This window comes from Callorhinchus milii, unplaced genomic scaffold (assembly GCF_018977255.1).
Source record: "Callorhinchus milii isolate IMCB2004 unplaced genomic scaffold, IMCB_Cmil_1.0 Scaffold17, whole genome shotgun sequence".
Classification (NCBI taxonomy): Eukaryota; Metazoa; Chordata; class Chondrichthyes; order Chimaeriformes; family Callorhinchidae; genus Callorhinchus; species Callorhinchus milii.
In genome coordinates, this window is record NW_024704758.1 from 14,088,073 (window position 1) to 14,107,435 (window position 19,363).

Below are 19,363 nucleotides of genomic sequence, written 5' to 3' on the forward strand. Positions count from 1 at the left end.
TGCACATCACTTATTTTCTTTCAATGCACTGAATGACAGTGGATTAAAAAGTCATTCCACTGCTGCAAACTAGTTTTGGGATGAAATTTAGCCAACTTTCTGCCTGTTGTAAATATCCCTAAGTGACACAAGTTTGAATACTTTCAATGCAGTCCATACAATGCATGAACCCCCACCACATACAAACGAGCAGTCATTCAGTCACAATAAAAATGGCTTATTGTGGCAAATGAACAAAAAAAAGCGTCACTAATGCTAAGGATGGTCTTGTGAGTGTGGGATAAGTTAAGCTATACACAAATATGCGCTTCACTTTGGTGTGTGTAATGTGGGTGCTAAAAATTGCAAAGTGTTTCACTTCCGTGTTACCTTCCCCCAAGTTTATTTTGAACATAAAACTCTTTAATCCAGCTGTCCATCAATTCAATTAAAGATGATCATTTTTTTTTAAAGGATCTCAAAAAGGCAGAAGGTCGATAATCTGACACTACCCCAAGTGCCAATTGCATTGATTTTTCTTCTGTAGTATGATTTTCTGACACTAGATGTCACCATGGGATTTGGTACATTCTCTACATTGCAATATTGAATAAACTGGACGTTAAAATAAGTCAAGTCCAACAACAACAACAACAAGATTCCATTTATAAAGTCCATCCCAAGACTTGCAGTGAAATATCCAGGCGTATGCTAGACGTATGCAGTGTTTTTTTTGATTTGGAGAAGCCTGTGCCATGCACATGATCAATGCACCCCAAGTGTAAAATAAACTACACAACACATTAGTTATGTTGATTGATATTCCTTTACACCTTTACTCACCAAAACATCAAAATAATAAAGGAAACATGGCGATATGACATTTTCAGTTTCACTCAGATCGTGATCATAGGTTTCCTCTCAGGCAACGTTTTGACGCAACTTCAAAAAATGTCCTCTTTACCATCTCTAACCAGCATATTTTTAAAATGTGGCAGTAACATTTAGCGGTAGAAAATCAACACTGCAGTCATAATAGAAACTGACCAAAATTACACCCTTTCTCTCTCCCTCCACCCATACACATCAGAAACTCAGCAGCCAAGCAACGTTTTATTATAACAAAGTGAGTGCTACAGTAAATGGACCACAACACCAAATGTTGCGTGAAAAGTTGGCATCAAATGTCCAGTAATTTTAGATCAAACCTTTACGAGGGAAGGGAAGGAAAAAGTTTTATATTAGTAAGATGAAAACTAAATCAGGAAACCGGCTCAATGTTTGAACCCAGCCCAAACTGATGGGATAAAAGTCTCGTCTCTCTAAAGCTTTATGGATGCCGTTCAAAATGAGTTCAGCAATCTCAATTTAGTTCCAAGTGGGTCCAAGTCCAAAATCATCAAAAAATTTGGCTTTCTCACTCAAGAGTAATAGCTGGTGTAGAAAATGGAAAAAAAATTCATTGAAGACTTTGTGGGCATTCTTTTGTGTTGAGGTCTAGGCTTCTTGTTGGGCCTATTTTATGTCTGGCTATTCTACACCAGTCTCCCAAAGTGCAGAAGCATTTCATTCCCCAGTCTTCCTAAATTCCCATCTGTCCGTCCAGAGCAAAAGATGTTCCGAAAATGTAAAATTTTAAGGAAAATGTGAGTCATTTCTTTGAAAACGTTTAGAATGTGAAAGTGCAATGATTTAGTTTGCAAGACATAAATAAAGCAATGAAAAGTGTAGGAAGAGGAGTTTAAAATGGTAATCAGTTTAAAAGATTACTTTGGTAGAGTAAAACACCTGTAGTCTAGACCAAAAATAAACCAAGCAGTTCACACAACATTCTGGAAACCATTCTCCATATAAAACAGTAGAAAACAAGGAATGAAGGAAAATTAAACTACTTTTACAAATGTACTGTACATATTGCTGACTTGTTAAAAAATTATCTTGGTATAATATAAAAAGTTTTTTTTGGCATTAGGTCTTTGTTTAGTAGGAAATTTATTTTCATGTATCAGAAAATAATTGCAATGTGTAACACAGCTACACTTAAAAGGCAAAACTAGTCCAATATGCATATCTGGTAAACACTGAAGCAAACTTGAATTAACAAGAAAACAGAGATAGGAGTTTACCTCAGTATATATAGTATACAATGTGTGATCAACATATAAATGGAAAGGATTTACTGAAAACAATGCAGAGTGTATTAGAGATACATGAATATATTTCAAACCACAATATTTTCTCTGTGAAAAATACAACTATTGATGAGATAAAATGTACAATTTAGATTTTTAAAGAAATATGGGTATAAAGGCAAAATAATTTTTCTTTAAAGAGGGAAAATAGATGTGTTCATCACATTTTCATTAGCAGAATTGACACAAATAGCCATAGGATTGCACCAACTCCACGTCCAGTTTCCTGAACTTTTTTTTATTAAGTAGAAGGAGTCTGTAAAGCAAAGAAAATTATATATCTTGTGATGACAAATTTACTGTAAAGAACGCCATGACACCAACTTTCTTTACAATATGTATGGAAATTTGGTAGGCAGACATCAGAAAGATATTGTTACCCCCACTTCCTCAACTTGCAGGCCAGCAAGAGGCAGGTAAACAAATTATAAAGCATTTCTCATTGAACAAAACATTCCTAAGTGTTTTAAACTACATTAATAAAGAAAATCATAATATACTTATTGCATGCCTTGCCATTTTGATCGGTCACAAAAGTTTTTTTGTTTTTTTTTTAGTAATTTTCCTTTTATTTGGGGAAATAAAAGTTACTCGATACCTCAAGTTTACAGAATACAAATCAATCAAAAACATTGGCCATAGTAAAAATGTGGTTACAGACATAATTAATATACTCCCAACGCCAAAATCTGTTTATTGGCCACCACACTCCTTAGGTAGAGCCAAGTTATAAGGTCTGTCAGGGCCCATGTGTGCCCTTAGTATAGGCTTAGTCTTTCAGTATGTCCCTGTGATATCAGATTAGTGCCATGTGACTGTTTAAAAACCTTGTATGTACATTATAAACACTTCTGCTGTGCTTGTGTCAGAAGGTCGCCAAAGTTTTCGAAGAGGTTCTCCACCCACGTCTGATTTTCCATACATTGCTGGATTGTGTCAACTTGGCCGAGATCTTTATTCTGTTTTAGAATGGAAACCGTCTGTCCAAAACAATTAATTTTTAAAAAAAGTTAGAAATAGGATTCAAGGATTACAAACAACAGGTTGAATGCATAGATACACACACATATACTATACCTATGGTCTAACATTAAACAGACATTGTATAGATCAATTTTACTTCCTTCAAAATAAAGGAGTATCTATCAATACCAAGAGATTATTGAAAATATTCATTCAACTTAAATCTATCTACTACTCCAAAACAGAGATTGAGCTCCATTCAAATATAAATCTGGCTGTGCTTTTGTTTTGAAGGGAACTTGAACACTAAATGACAATGATTTATGAGATGACCATGATCTATTTTACTATACTGTAATTTAATATGATGCATTGCACAATAGAAAATTAATACTCACCTCTTTCTTGCATATAAGGTAGATATGATATTTATAGTGATGAAGAGAGTGATATAAAGTACAGCACTGTAATTTCTCCGGGTCCACAGTAAACTCCTGAAGTTAAAACAGCAAAACAAAAATTTGCAAAATGTAATTTCCAGTATAATCCAATTTTGGATTGCAGCCTATTTGAAGAAAAAGTAACAATAACAATCCTTGCATTTGATATAGCGCCTCATCACGTCGTTGAGACGTCTCAAACTGCTTCACAGAATACACTGTAAAGTGGAGAGACTGTGTGTTTTGTGGGCGAAACTCAGCAGCCAATTGCACACAGAGCAGTATGTATAATAATAAAATAATAATCCTTGCACTTGATATAGCGCTTTTCACGTCTTCTCGACGTCTCAAAGCGCTTCACAGAATAGACTGTAAAGTGAATTGACAGTATATTTGTGGGCGAAATGCAGCAGCCAAACAAACAGTTGTGGTTTGAAGTGACCAATTTATTATTGTTTATCAAAATATGCAAATGTATCAAAGCGTTTACCTTTGGGCCCTTAGCACCCTGTTTTACTGGCTGTAGAGTTTTCTTGTTGTAACTTTTACCGCTCATTTTAACTTTGGACAATGTCGGATTACTGCTCTTTGCAGTTGTGCCACCTGTTGTCAAGTCAGGAAGATTTTCCAGCGCAGTCTGCAAAACAGAATAATAAAACAAATGCACCCACTGGAAAGGTTTTATTTTAATCGAACTGTGAACCGTTCCAGATTATGCAGTACTCCAACAACGCAGACACACGTATCGTAACTCTGTTAAGAAATCAATCAAACAAAACATGTTTCAGATGTGTCCAAAAACAGAAAAATATTTTTCTGCTCCATTTAAAGAGGAGAGAAGCAGCAGCCAGGGCAAGCACAAACATAAATGTAGAAGCATAAATAGATGACAGATTGTCATATCTATATATGCTTAGCACGTCTTCACAGGTAAGGAAGTAGGGAAATGGTGGAGTGGAACCCAATAACTAGAATCCTCAATATCTCGAACATAATTCATCTATGTACTAACTCAAGGTTGTGTAACATTGTAAAAGAGCCAAATTAAATGATTTACTATTATCATATAGACTACAGAGTAGTGCATAATTAAGTGGGTAAATCATATACACAATAAATACACAGGAATAAATAACTACTAATTTTGTTCTGTTTTTACAATGTTTATGCATACTTTAGTTTGACTACAGCAGCAGCTACAATTTCTACAGAATGGCAAATGGTTTGTGCTTTTCGGGGGAAAAAAAACTCACCTTGAGCGCTGATTCTAGTGGGAATTTGGTGATCAGTCTCTTCTTGGTCTCGTTCAGCATACCATCAATCTTCCTCATGTGTGGCAAATACAGCTCATCTGCAACAGGTTATATTTACACTCAAAACATTCAAGGAATTGTTGAGACACGATAACAGTGAATTGATCAAACTCACATTCAACAGGATCTATTCCCCCACCTGTGCCGATTTAGGTGAGGTGACCATAACAATTCTGACCTAAAGAAAAGCAGCTGGAGTTCCTGCTCCTCACTTCAACTGTAGCAGGACTTATGGCAAAGAGCAAATTCATGACATCAATAGGATTAAAAGCAGCTGTGATTCCCCTGCGTGATACACAGCTCTACGGAATGAGGTTAAGCACATAGGTTTATGCAATGAACTTGAACCTACAGCACAATTGAGGCCACACTGGTTACTCCGAACCTATGATGCTGAGATTTACAAATGTCAGGCATTCCAAGTTCTTGGATAGCCACCATTCCCCAATCACAGTTTAACAGCACAATACAGTAATATACAACCATGCTCTGCTCCGCTGCACTGGGAGGCACTAATTTACCCACAATATCCTCCACAGGGTGAGTTTTGTGAGAAATTAGAAAAATTGCAAATGATTTAACTGTTCTCTCCATTAAAAATGATGTGTGTAAATTGATCTACGAATTTGGTTAATTTAAGAAACCACAAAAACAACTTACATTTGTATAGCGCCCTTCATGTCGGGAGGACAACTTTTAATACAATGCAACGAGCAAAAATGAGAAGCAGCATCCGAACTTACCATTACTCTTTTCTGATGCTTCGATCATGTCTGGATCCAGAGCAGTACTGACGAGCAGCTCCACATAGTTCTTGAACGTCTCTTTCATCGTTCTGGTGTTCAGGAAACGGGCAACATACGGTGTTGCTGGGGAGCGTTCTGAATTGTATTAAATCATAATTGTATTATATGTGCTGCTTAGGCAGACATTTAAAATACCTTGGTTGTATCTTTAGGTACATCATAATAATAATAATAATAATAGGTACATCATCTCTGCATACGCAAAAGAACTCGCAACCCAGCAAGAGTTGGAGGGGGACAAAAAAGGGTAGAAAATTGGCAAAAGCCAAACAAAAGCATAGAGCTAAAAGCAAAACATTTTACTGTTTATCGATTCATTTACATAGATGTTTTGACACAAATGTGATTTTTTTCCCCCCCTATCCAATTTGTAAGGAAATAAATTAAACATTTTTTAATAGGAAAATATCTTTCTAAAAGAAATAATGCACAGTTTCCACATAAGTTCTAATAGTTTTATACTGATAAGCACAAAGAAATGCACTCTGTATCCAGGCACACTCATGATTCATGGAAAGCTATAACCACATTTAAGGCCAACTTTTCTTTTAAAAAAAATGAGGAAAGTTTAGTTGAACTGCTCAAATCCATCTTTTCTTTAATTTTATACCAGGTCATTCCGTGAAAGGTTCAACCACTGATTCCTGGTAGATCATTTCCAATTTAATAACTTCACTTGGATATGATCTACTGTAAAAGTAGAGATTCTAAATTGAATACAAGTTCATTAGCCCAAATCATAGCTGTGGAGATTGTGCATGAAATTCTAGTCTGAATCTTCTGTTTGTTCGTCTTCTCAAGCCGTTTTAGAGTGTTTCTATGGCAACAATTAGAAGAAAATCGTCCCATGTTAGGCAGCGGAAATTGTGGGACAGCTTCTTTATGTAACTGATTGATAAGTTATACAATACATTATACCATGGTTAATTGCAAAAGATAATGGACGGTAAAAATGCAATGCAATCCTGGAGCAAGCTTATATTAATTATTTCACAAACCTGATTTCTGCTGAGCATTTCTAAGTGTCCTTCCATGTGTATTTCTTTTTGAAACGAACGCAGTATCTGAGCAGAAAGACGTTTTTATTTTAAAGACAAAAAAAAATCCAATTAGCAATTCCCCTCCCTCCCCCACAAATAGAGTTTGTAAGGTGTCCTAATGCTCCTCGTACAGATATATAAACAGGATGCTTGAGTATGTGGCCCATGGCTTGGTTAGCTTTTTCCCAGTTCAAGAGCCCCTATAGATAGATATCTGTTGTGATCTTTGAGTTCTCATTGTTCTTAATTGTTGTTTTCCCTTCAGAAGGCAACACAAGAATTTGTGGCAAGGCAACAAAATTTACTTGCTTTAAACAAAAAAAAACCTATTTTTCGGTGATCATTCAGAAACCGCAAAATGCATGTTCAAATAACCCCAAATAATAATCTCTACAGCAAAATCCACCCTTTGTAATACAAGGCTAAGAGACAATATATTAGCTATATTTTGAAGGATGATCCTAATACAACAACAACAAAATTATATTTATAGAGCGCCTTTCACGTCGGGAGGACGTCCCAAGGCGCTGAAAGAATATTCAGGGGACTCACTGCACTAAAACTTATAAACAACCAAAATATGAAGTGGAACAGGGCCTCACCATCTTCCTCACTTTGAGTTTCAGGAGAAGAGTCTGAGGGCGATGAAGGCTCCTCCTTGAGCCATTTTTTCCTTTTTTTGGGTGGTGGCTCAGCCTTTGTTTTTGCTTGCTTAACCGGTTTAGCCTGTTTAGCTTTGGATCTCGCTGAGGAACCTTTATGCGATGCCGAGTTACCAACAGAGGCTTTGTGACTGGAGCTGGACCTCGAGTGGCTGTGTCTGGAAATAAAATTGTAACAATAGTGAATAATATAACCGTACGTGCGCTGAAATTAATTCCGTCACATTATGCAAAAACATTGAACTAAATGCTATTATTCATTTAACTAACGCTGGACTCATTACTTCCTTAAAAATCAAAGTTGAGCCTGCATTATTCATCGGTTTTATAGTTAAATAATTTTTTATTCTCTTATATTACGAAAAATGAATTTGAGCTTGTATAGACCAAGAAACATTGCAATGGGGGGTGTAACTGTAACTGTATGTCCGTTGACCAATTGAGAAGCGTCAGTATTGAAATTCCGCAGTTACTTTCGCTTATACTTCTGCACTTGGTAACTTGCTAAACTGCTTCCGTTGCCTGCCTCTTTACAAAGTGAGTATTGTCATAAGAATACAAAATTGAAATCTGAATTCAGCCAGTAGGTGGTCTGACAACGTTAATGCTAATACTCAATTACTTGAACAGAAAGCTCACTGTGCTTTGTCAGAATTCCAAGTGCTAATTAATACCCCACTCAAGCTTTATGACTATCTGCATCAACATAAAGCTGGCATTTATCTCATCAGCATTAAAATGCATCAATTGTTGTTCTTGATGGACAAAAAAAAAATCAATTTTCCATACCTCAAAGTCTGCAAAGGTCTGTTTCTTGGCTTTTTGGAACACACTCGAACATAATCCTTCTTGTTTACATTTTCTATATACTTTACATAAACCCGCTTGTACTTGTTTTTTGCATCTCCAAAATATCCAAGGTACTGTAAATCAAGAAAAGAGCAATTTAAACCAAAGTTCTTTTGGAAAATAATTTTTCCATAATAACCGTGTTCATTAGTATTCCATTATTTCTCACTGCCTCTTCATGTATACAGAATGTCTGATTAGATTGCTTTATTGTTGCTTTCCTCAAAGCTTTGCACCATAATCCTGACAGGTCAATAAACAATATACAGCACTGGATATAATTATGAGCGACACTCACAATTCTGAAGCACCTCAAGTGTTAGTGAATTTGATGGTTTTCTCGTAGGACAAATAACCCAATAACGTACTGCTCGTGGCGGGAAATTCTGTGGACCTGAACGGTTTAAACGTGCAGCTTATCTTTTAAACCAGGAAATGACTCCATGCTCTAGACATGCTGTCTGATAGGTAGGAATTTACGCCTGAACAAGATACACACCCGATCTCCCCAAGTAACATTATACTACTGCATCTTGTAAAGTAAGTGGGACTTATGACATTTTAAGTTGTTCACATGAAGAAAGCAGCAATAATAAAAAAAACACAATACGGTACGGAACTTCACCATAAGGTTACGGATTGACTCTTGAGGCTCAAATTCAGAAATGTAAACTGATAATAAAAGTACCTAAAATATGTGATAATCTTGATTGCATACAACACCACTGCAATAAGCACAAACGTAGATGACAAAACAACCTGCATTTTTAGGGTAATCCTTTAGCAGCAGAAAGAAAGCTTTATAAGCCAAATCAGAGCAGGTTGTAACATGCAGGAAAGCGGAATTTTTGCTGCAAGCACTTCAGCCTTTCCTGCTAAATTATAAATACTATACTGCAAAAACAATCTAAGTAAGACAACCACTGACATTCACCCTGCTTTATGAAGCATGGTTTTCGTATTAAAAAGTCAAGGTTTCACTTACACTGTTGGTAGCAGAAAATTGTCTCCGTCCATCTTTGACTTCAGGCATAAATTTTTGTAACAAAGCTTTTTGTACTTTCCATATAGCAGGAGGTTCTCTTCCGGTCTTTAAGGCCATCTGCAAAACAACGGTTGTTAGTATTGGAAAGAAAAGGATAAAATGCTTCAATTTCTTATATGCAATAATAATATTAATATAAACATTGTTGAATTGATTCAGGGTTCAAACTGGGTCAATTTAACCTAATGTCAAGTGTGTAAATCAGTTTAGATGCTGCTTTTCTCCATGCAGTCAGTGTAGCTTCAACTTGTTTTGAACAACTGAATGGAAAACCCTTGCAACTTGAAAGTTACTTACACTACAAAACTACATTTGTATAGCGCCTTTCACATCAGGAGCACGTCCCAAGGCCCTGATGCTACAAGTTATACTTCACATTCTCAACTTTGTTCTGGAGTATTTTCTGTGCATTTATATGTACAGATAAATAAAATCATGATGACCAGCATTACATATTTACAAGATTGCCAGCCAAGAAACCAGTGACATGGAAAAGCCTCCACAGATTTACAACTGGAATGTGGCACATGTTCTGGAGAAGTCTACTATCCAGCCATTTTCTTGGGGGGAGGGGGGAGATTATATGTTGTGGGAGAAAGGAGTGAAATGGTAGGGATTGGCAGAATTTATGTCTGGAAGCTAAACGTCAATAATCTTGGATAATTAAATATATGTTATGGATTTGACCAATACGTGTACCGTCATTAGTTGTGCAATCAACCACATGTGAGCTTTTATATTAGAAACATTATATTCTCAAACATTAGAAGACAAATAATTTTCTTTAAAAGCAGCTGCATTCAACAACGTCGGGTATCCATAGTAGTCTTTCTCAAAAGATAAACAGGAAATTGGCACTCTGCCACTTGGCAGATTTGAAGCTGAATCCGTGGAGCATATTTAATATTTTAATGGTGTGCTGCACCGTTCTGTACATAGACTACATATATTGGAATAAGCAAGCTGTAAATCTTTTGTTATTGCCACCAGAAAACATGATGGGAAATACAACAATACATTCATTAATAGTGAAGGGAGCCACGGATTGAATTATACAAAACAATAAAACCATATTGATCCTGTTTAGTTTTCCAACTACATGTAAATATAGCATGCTGTCATAGCAGCAGCCACATCTGCAGAAAAACATTTATAAGTATTTCAAAGCCTTTAAAATGAATAGCATGATGTACTTTACCAAGTTTAGCTATTCTGATCAAAGTACAATAATGTAGTGTGAAAAAAAATCAAAAGTGCTGTAATAAAGAGTCCCCTGACGCCTTTGGTGGTGGAATCCTGGATTCCCCCAATCAGAGGGGCACAAGTATAATTTACACTTCAACATCACCTTTACTTTCTCATAAATTGTATCCAGCTCTCAGTGGACTATTAGATAAAATTCAGATCTGTACAGTGCACTTTGCTTTTTTGGAGGGAGAAAAGAGAAGTGATTAGTCCCTTGTGAGGTCCTCCCGATGTGAAAGGCGCTATACAAATTTCATTTTGTATTGTATTTTATGGTGGGCCTGGGGAAATTCACCTTCTGTTGCCAACCACTGAGCAGCATTGATGTCAGCAGAATTTATATTTTTAAAACCAAATCTAAAGACATTTCCAGCGTACACATGACAACCATACCTCAAAATAACTCCTTAATGTAACCACAGGGATTAAAGGCGTGCACTTGAATGCTTATTTGAATAAAAATGTAAAATACATTTCTGGCTGCTGGTCTCAATCCAGAACCCATACTTGACTTCAAGCTTAACTCATAATCTTGAGAGAATGACGTTAGTCACCACTCAGATAAAGTTGTCCTCGGGAAACCTCACTTTTCCAAATATGTCTTTCAGCCGTATAAATTGATAACCCCTTTCTTTCAATTTAAATCTGACAGAAAGAACAACAACATGCATTTATATATCGCCCTTCATATGGGGTAGAGTCCCGGAGCCCTTGAACTGTGAGGTGAAAGCAAAAATCTTCAAATCCATGTTACATTACCTGAAGAGCCGTAATGTCTTCTATCTTCACAACAAATTCATCTCGCTCTCTGTACATGCCTTCCCCTCCACTTTCAATATCCTCTTCATCTGTCGAACCTTCGATAGCAACCGATTCTTGCTTAGTGGCTCGTTCTGCCGGATTCAGATCATCCTGTTCCTTTTGCTCGAGGGATTCTGCAGTATCGACGCGTTCCTGAATTTCCTCTTTTAAAGCCGGAGGAGGATTTGTCCCAGCTAGTCCCTGCTGGATAACAGAAACGGAAGACGTGGCACCCTCAGCAGTTGACTCTAGTGAAAGAAAAATTATGATATACTGAATGCAAATAAAAGCCAAAACTTTGTAAACACACCTTTTGATAATCTGCCTGCCTAATTAACTTTTTTTTTCCAATTACAGCCACAAAAAAGATTATTTTTTCATTTTATCTATTTAATCTGGATGCAACTACAATAAAATAAACAATGTACTGTTAAACATTAATTGGTACACGGATTTAACATGCATTTCAGGTTTATTACCAATAGCCACTTCAGCGGAATGAACACAATTATAGAGACTCATAGTAACAAAGGCGCAATCTTTTGAGCTATTTGCAGATATAAATTGGCAGTTAAAGACAAAACTTACAATGTTTTTTCTTCACTTTCCCTGTTAGACAGAAATGAACATTGTTTATAAGCCTTTGGAAATGTGAGTTTAGATATCCAATTCTCTAAGGCTATACTGTGCCACAACAAGTGAATGTTTTAGTGTTGGTCAATCGTTTAGTATTCATTATTAGGAAAATAATATTTTCATGTGTAGTCTTTCAATATTTGTTGGAAATAAAATCAGATTTAGAAGGCATAGGTGCAGAGTGTTGATTTTTCATCTGCTGCATAATTCACCACACTTTGTTACGTTTGCCATTAGTTTTAACAGATAAATCAATAATGCCCAATTCAGATTCTTTTTTGCATCAACCTCCGTAGACACATTCCTGTAATACTGTACATAAATATTATCCTTGCCTCATAATCTTCATATTTAATATAGCACCATATCACTTGGTTGACAAGACTCAAGAGCTTTACAGGATACACTGTAAAGAGATGTAGTGGTGCGTATTTTATGAGTAAAAAACACCCAAGTTCTACTAATATCTTTCTTTTAAAAAAATAGGGGCAATTATATATTGCTTCCACAGTATAAATACTACTGTATTACCTGTTTTAATCCGTTTTTCCTTTTTATCAGAAGGATCATCCAAAACTGAAAGAGCCGAGGAAATGCTCTTCTGAAGATCATGGTTCCTTCCGACAGAATCTTCCTCATCAGAGGAAAATGAAGGTAATGCTTCCAGGTTTTTCTTCAGATCATCATCTAACCTTTTGCAAGGGCTGGCAGATCCACTTTCAGCAGGTATTAAGGCAGGCGATGCTGACTGCTGAGGTACACTGGGTGGAGGGTGGGGTGGGAACATTGCATTGGTAGATGGTCTCCGACTGCGATGTGCCATACGTACAGAAGGCGCAGGAAATTGCTGCTTAGGTCCCGATTTCAGGAAGTCTAGAAAGGACGCGATGAAACCACTTTTAACCTCGGGTTGCTTTTCTTCAACTTCCCTGATCTTCTGTTTAATCCTCTCCTGCTGATGGTAACTATCGTAGTAACTGTCGTGAGACGAGTTCGAATCTTTGGAATTCAGACGTTTACCTGGTCCACTCCGTTTGACTGGTTTCTGACCACTGCCGTCATCCTCTAAACCGTCTTTAGGTCGTACTTTTCCTTTTCGCTTCTTTTGATTGCCGTCCTGCAACAAGTCCAGGCTCCCGTCTTCCTCAGGCAGACTGTGAGGCCAGCCTTCTGGGAGTGCGCCCAGTTTTGACTTAGGCTTTATCGGTCGTTTCAATTTCCTTTTGTTACCAGACCCCGCTGTCATCTCGTCACCCAGGTTATAATCAATGTCTGATACAGCACTCTCGTCAGTGTTACTTTTACCACTGGGAATAAAATCTGGATCCTTCGCATTGTTTATGGCACCATCATCAGGAATGTCATCATTTTCTTCTTCAGATTCTGGATTAACATCCTGCCGTTTAAGACCTCCGGCAACCTGATCATTGATGTTTTGGGTGGAGCTCAAAACTGGAGAGGTCAGACCTGGCTGTATGTGCTGGTCTGATGCTCCGAGACGTTGCTGATCAAGGCTTGACGTTTTAGACTGAGCTGAACTCTCCAGTGATACTGCTTCTAGATTCAAATTCATCTGATTGTTGCTCAATGTCAGATTATGGAGATTCTGCTGTTCTGTTATCACAGGCTGCGAGGTGTGAAAACTGGCTGAAACATGCCTTACGTTCATAGTCTGAAACGTGGACTTTGAACCATCAGCAGATTGAATGTTTGATTCGTTGCAAGCAGATTTGGCAAACTCTTGTGGAGTCACCTCACATTCCTCAGTGGCAGAAAATACATCTTCGACACCAGAAAAGAGGTTTCTCTCATCACCGAGCAACATAGATTCTGGGAAACAAACAGAACTCAGGCTGACAAACTGAGACTTCGAATCCTGTTGGTTCGATTGATCAAAATGATCTTTTGGGGTCAATTGTTGCTGTAGTGGTTTTGAAGGATCTGCACCATCCAGCTTTATGGTCTCAGAATTCTGTTGTAGCATCTGTTGAGTTTGTGCTGCGTTGGCTTGGGCAATGTGCCTCTCAAGTTGAAGAAACTGTGACTGGCGATGCGAGGCCTGAGACTGATTTGGCATTTGCTGAGACTGTGTTGATGCCTGTGACTGACCCAGCCCCGACTGTAGTAACTGGGGCTGCTGTGCTACTGACTGTTGTATTAAAGACAAGGGCATTTCACGAGAGGTTTCCAGGAGTACCTGTGCACTAGGCAGCTGTAACTGTTGAGGCTGGCACGCTGTGTGAGGCTGCAGTTGTTGTGGCGCATTACTGACTTGGGATTGATGAGCCTGGGGTCTCGACTCTTGTGCCTTTTGTAACAGAGAAACAGGCTGCTTTAAGTCTTCAGCACCCATAATTATATGTGATGACTGTCCTGGGTTAGCTATCTTTTTTAGGTCGTGCGTGTTCATATGATTGGCATTCCCAACCTGCTGATTATGTTGATTCACAGAACTGACCATTGCTTCTATAGTCCTGGCCACATCAAACTGTTTTACATGATCATGTTTTCTTTCATCATCAGTTTTTGATCCCTGAAGAGGGAGGGCAACATGGTCTTCCAGCCGAGAATTACTCCTGATGACACTCTGAGAAAGATATCGCTCATCTGCTTTTGAAACACCATAAACTGTGTTTTCTTCTCCAATTCCACTTTCTGGTAAACCTGGCGTAGATGCTTCAAGAGAAGATTGCTGGTGTAGCAGATCTTGAATAGGAAAATCATCTTCTTTTGATGAAACAAATAAATCTGAATCAGATTTCCTTTTAATGTAAGACTGTTTTAGGTCTGTGGGTGGTTGAGTACTCTGCATGCTCTGTGAATGAGATGCAGTGAAAGTAGGTGATTGCACTCCTGACAAGAACGTCTGAGACTGAGGTGAAGGAACACTTTGTGACTGACTAGTTGGCGAAGAATGCATAGAGATAAAATTCTGTGTAGGGCTTGACACAGACAAATTCTGGGCACGAGTTGATGAATATGGCAATGACTGGGTATGTGATGTCAATGTGAGGGCTTGTCCAGAAGCATAACTTTGTGAAAGACTAACAGTAGTCAAACCTTGCGACTGTGCAGAATAATTGTTTTGTGACTGGCTCACAGCAGGCAAACCCTGAGAATGGCCAGAAGAATAGCTTTGTGCCTGGCTAATAGAAGACAGATTCTGTGGTTGACCAGAGTAATCAGCGTGACTAACTGAAGGCAACACCTGTGACTGATCAGATGAATAACTGAGTGTTTGACTCACCGAGGTTAGGTTTTGTGACTGACCAGAATAAGACGTTGGTGATTTGCTCAACGTCAGTTTCTCAGGGTGACTAGAAGAAAATACCTCTGAGTGACTGACCGCTGATATATTTTGAGACTCTGTTGAAACGTAATTGTGGGACTGGCTAATTGAAATAATTAGATTTGAGGTTTGTCCTGAAGAATATACTGGCGACTGGCTTGATATTACAGAACTTTGCTTTTGTGTAGGTGTGGAGTAACTCTGTGTTTGCACAGTAGATGTTTCACTTTGGGATTTGGCAGTTTTTGAGGACCGTTGAGCTGGTCTTGAGGAGGAACAGTTCTTTGCTTTTGATGAATAATCAGGTGATGGAATCGTGGATGAATAGCTCTGCGATTGCTCAATTGTTACCGCAGAGTTTTTCTGCTGTGGTCCTCCGTTGCTCACCTGAGACTGATCTCCAAGTGGGCTACAGGCCAAACCGGCATGTCTGGATGTTTCCTGAAAACTAACTCCATTCCCACTGGTAAGAAAACCTTGCAAAGCGTGGTGAGAACTTGGTAATTGAGCCTGCACTGAGTGTGAGCTGGAAGGCCGCTGGTGATGCTTAATAACACTACATTCTCTTTGAAGTGCCCTTTCAATGGAAGCAGTTGAACTAGAAAAGACTGATGTGCCATACGGTTGAGAGGCTTGCTGAGCTGACCCAAGTGCTGAAGGCAACAAACTAAATTGAGGTTGGAGGTGATGGGGAGCTGATTCTTGAGCAGAACGATATGTTGAAGACTGTGGTATGCTTGTACTTAAAACAGTACTACCAATCCTGTCGAAAGTCAACGGGGAAGGAACGGCTGCTTGAGAAGATTTGATCTGAAGCAAAGGATCATGTGGTGAAAGAAGTCCATTTGTTGTCGGACTGAAAGCTGCATCTTGAAGTGTCAAAGATGGCGTACCAGTAAAACCACGACTGCTAAAGGAAGAAGGATGCTGATAAGCCGAGAGAGCCGATGGTGGGAATGTTCCGGAAGCTTGCAGCGCTCCAGTGACAAACAGCTCGGCCGGTGTTGAAGAGTGCATACCTAGACAATTAAAAAATACAAGAATGCAACATTTGGATTTCAACCACACCAGCTAGTTATTTTAAATACAAGTAAAAACCCCTTCTATCTCTTCCCAATAACCTTTTCTCTCTGTATGCACCACACATTTATTAACATACATTAATCCACTCTCAGGCCCCGACAATGTAGCAAATTCCCACATTAGTTAAACTGAGATATACTTAATGAGCTGATAGGGATTTATTTTTTGGCTTATTCTCCCCCACTTTAAAAAGTAGCACAAGTCAGTAAAACTCTTGATCTAATGTATTTATGTACACAATCATATATACATTTTTTGCGCTGGTCCTTGGTCACAGTACAAGTCTGTTCTACTACAATTTCAAAACAAAATAATGGAATGACTCAAAAGAAGTTGGTCAATCCTAAATGTATGGATGAGAATGAATATATATGTAGGGGGGGAAATGCTACCAGAAAAAAAGAGTCAATCTCAAGATTTCTTAAAAAATAAAAGGCTTTGAGAATCGTTTTTGAGACATATTTTGAGCGGAGGAGGTGAGAGTATTTTATCATTCTTTCCAAACCTCCATTCCCCAAGCAGGCGACCCAAGTTTGGGAAATCATCCATTTATTTGTATTTAACAGCAGTGGAAGCCTCACATCTTTATAATTATCACTTAAAATAACAACATTTATATAGCGCCCTTCACACGGGGTAGTGTCCCAGAGCACTTTACAGGGTGGGAGAGGGAGGGGTGAGGCGACCGTAAGCACGATCAAAAAGATTCTTACCTGTCTGCCATGAAGGAGCTCTGAACTGGGGGAGAAGGGTGGCAGCTGTGGGTCCAGCCTGAGGAGTACGAGATTCAATAGCTGAAAGGAAGTTCATAACGGAGGTCTCAGGTGTACCACTGCCAGTGTGTTGCATTGTTGCATCAAACAACCCAGATAGCCCTGTACGAGGAGGGAAATAATTAATTCAGGCAGACAATCTTGCCCTGTGAAATCACTTCATAGGAATTATGTCATTCAACAAATGGTCAACTAAGTATTAACTCAGATCCTGCAACTAATCAGTTTCCCCGATGAAATCAAACCTAGACATAGATTATTTATCATCAAGCTATCTGAAATCCCTCGAGTGGGCTGGTTGAGTAATTAATGAACAAGTTTCAACTGGGTGCAGATTGCATCATCCCTTAGCTCCGCACTGTACAATCCTCTTGCATCACATATTGAACAACACGTATTTAAAATTTAAAATTGAGATACGAAATTAAAATTAAATACGAACAATACTGATGCACAGATTACAAAGCAATTCTAGTGACTAGTCCAAAATGGCTCTCTTTTCTCTCCCCCTCCCCACCCCCCCCGGCTGTCTCATCTGTTCCCCATTAGAAGGTCATCTCTCCAAAATATGCTGAATATTTTCTGGCGGTGACATCACCACATCTGGACTAAATTACAACATCCAGCGAACAACTAGACTCATGTGGGTCATATCTGCTAATTTTAAAGGCGGCTCATTACTTAACTGTTGCAAGCAAGTTCAAGGTTGCATTTCAAAGATACAATAAAAGCCAAAGCTTCAATACACACACTACACTTTATTAAAACCAGACTTACAAAGAAAGCAAATTTTTTATATTTTGCAGTGTTACGGAGATTAAACAGCTATTTTTTTTTCTTCCACCTTTTTTGTTACCCCTCAACTTTTGTCCTATATTTATTTTTGTTCAGTCAATAGTTTAAAATCTGCCCTAATTTTATCTGTTCCTTTAATCCTTTTGTCCTTTTATTGCTTGCTTGCTGCCTTTCTTGCTCCTGGTTTCCATTTGATTTGATTTTTTATCGCTTCCTTCCTTTTCCCTATGTTCATTTTCTTTGATCATATGATTGAGCCATGGAGAGCATAGACACATGCACTAGAAAACAGGACCAGTCTGTGGAGAGAATAAAAACAGAGTGGAAAGAATGCTAAATGAATTATTTTTTCGAGTACTGTTAGGGCTTAGAAGTAATGGCACAGAGATCCATTGGCTCAATTAAGGTAGAAGGGTGGCCGAAGGCACGGTCGAAGGAGGAGATAATATGCTTTGAATACATCAAATGTGTGGTAATGTATATAATCATTTGGGAGAAATGACCAAAGCAATAATATTTTTTGTACCTGTGGGATGATGTGTTGTGGCATAGCCAGGCAACTGGTGAGAGGCTGCGTAAGCCTGTCGATGGAGAAGATCAGTTTCTGGATGTGATGCACCATAGCTCAAGCTGGAAAGAAATATAGAAAACAGAATAGTCATTCAGATGTGGCTACTGGGGCAATGTTTATAAAAACTAGAAAGGAAAATAAGGATCGATTTATACTGACTATTCTTGCTCCAGCAGTAACAAGTAATTTGTACATAAATAGTTCTGCAAAGAAGAAGGATCTTTCGTCTCTATAGTGCTTTCTTTATTCACTAAAATGTCCTGAAGCACTTTATATAAACTATTTTGGTAAGGAAATGGGCAGCTATTTTGCATATAACCTGATACCACAAACAGCCAATTATCAATTCAAAGGTTAGGAGAGGAATTCTGTAGATCGCTGTGTTGATGAAGCTAAGCAGGTACGATAAAAAATATCACCCCATCCTGCCTTCACCAAAAATTAGAACCACTCCAAAAATATTTATTGTATAGTAAAACAGAGTAATACAGAATGAAAAGTTACCGCTCAATAAACCTCAGTTCCCAAGATATATGTTACTGTACTTGGCAATTAAATTGCCAGATGGATTTGGGAAACTATCTTGGTACTGGCTCTGCATAGTTTAAAAACATTCAGAAACTATTTTGCACAATGATTATCAACAACAACAAGATTTCATTTATAGAGCGCCTTTCACGTCGGAAGGACGTCCCAAGGCACTGGACAGTTGGGTCGGGACCCGAGCATTGGGGGGAAATGGTCAGGTGAGGGGAGGAAAGGGAGGGAGCGAGGAGGGGGGAAATGGTCAGGTGAGGGAAGGGAGGGAGCGAGGAGGGGGTAGAGAGTCGAGAGGGGAGCTGAAGGCACAGTCAAAGAGAAAGGTCTTGAGACCGGCCTTG

General features: G+C 38.4%; 1 protein-coding gene across 1 annotated transcript; it reads right to left on the reverse strand.

The window, feature by feature from the left end:
• Positions 1 to 631: 631 nt before the first annotated feature.
• Positions 632 to 18,541, reverse strand: qser1 (glutamine and serine rich 1). The gene is made up of 13 exons (XM_007887769.2): positions 18,438 to 18,541; positions 17,057 to 17,218; positions 12,503 to 16,279; positions 11,294 to 11,583; positions 9,230 to 9,346; positions 8,185 to 8,318; positions 7,336 to 7,553; positions 6,692 to 6,757; positions 5,631 to 5,768; positions 4,828 to 4,925; positions 4,065 to 4,211; positions 3,533 to 3,628; positions 632 to 3,151 (listed from the first exon to the last, which is right to left on the reverse strand). The coding sequence occupies exons 2-13, from the start codon at positions 17,190 to 17,192 to the stop codon at positions 3,011 to 3,013; spliced, it is 5,358 nt and encodes a 1,785-aa protein (XP_007885960.2). The 5' UTR covers positions 17,193 to 17,218; positions 18,438 to 18,541; the 3' UTR covers positions 632 to 3,010.
• Positions 18,542 to 19,363: the final 822 nt, after the last annotated feature.

Excerpts from the sequence above, each read along its gene's own strand:
- qser1 (XM_007887769.2), bottom strand. The coding sequence starts at position 17,192 with ATGCAACACACTGGCAGTGGTACACCTGAGACCTCCGTTATGAACTTC. Across the intron at positions 7,554-8,184 it reads AGACCTTTGCAGACTTTGAG|ACACAGCCACTCGAGGTCCA; the intron begins GTATGGAAAATT and ends TTTTATTTCCAG. Across the intron at positions 6,758-7,335 it reads AACTCAAAGTGAGGAAGATG|ATACTGCGTTCGTTTCAAAA; the intron begins GTGAGGCCCTGT and ends CTTTCTGCTCAG.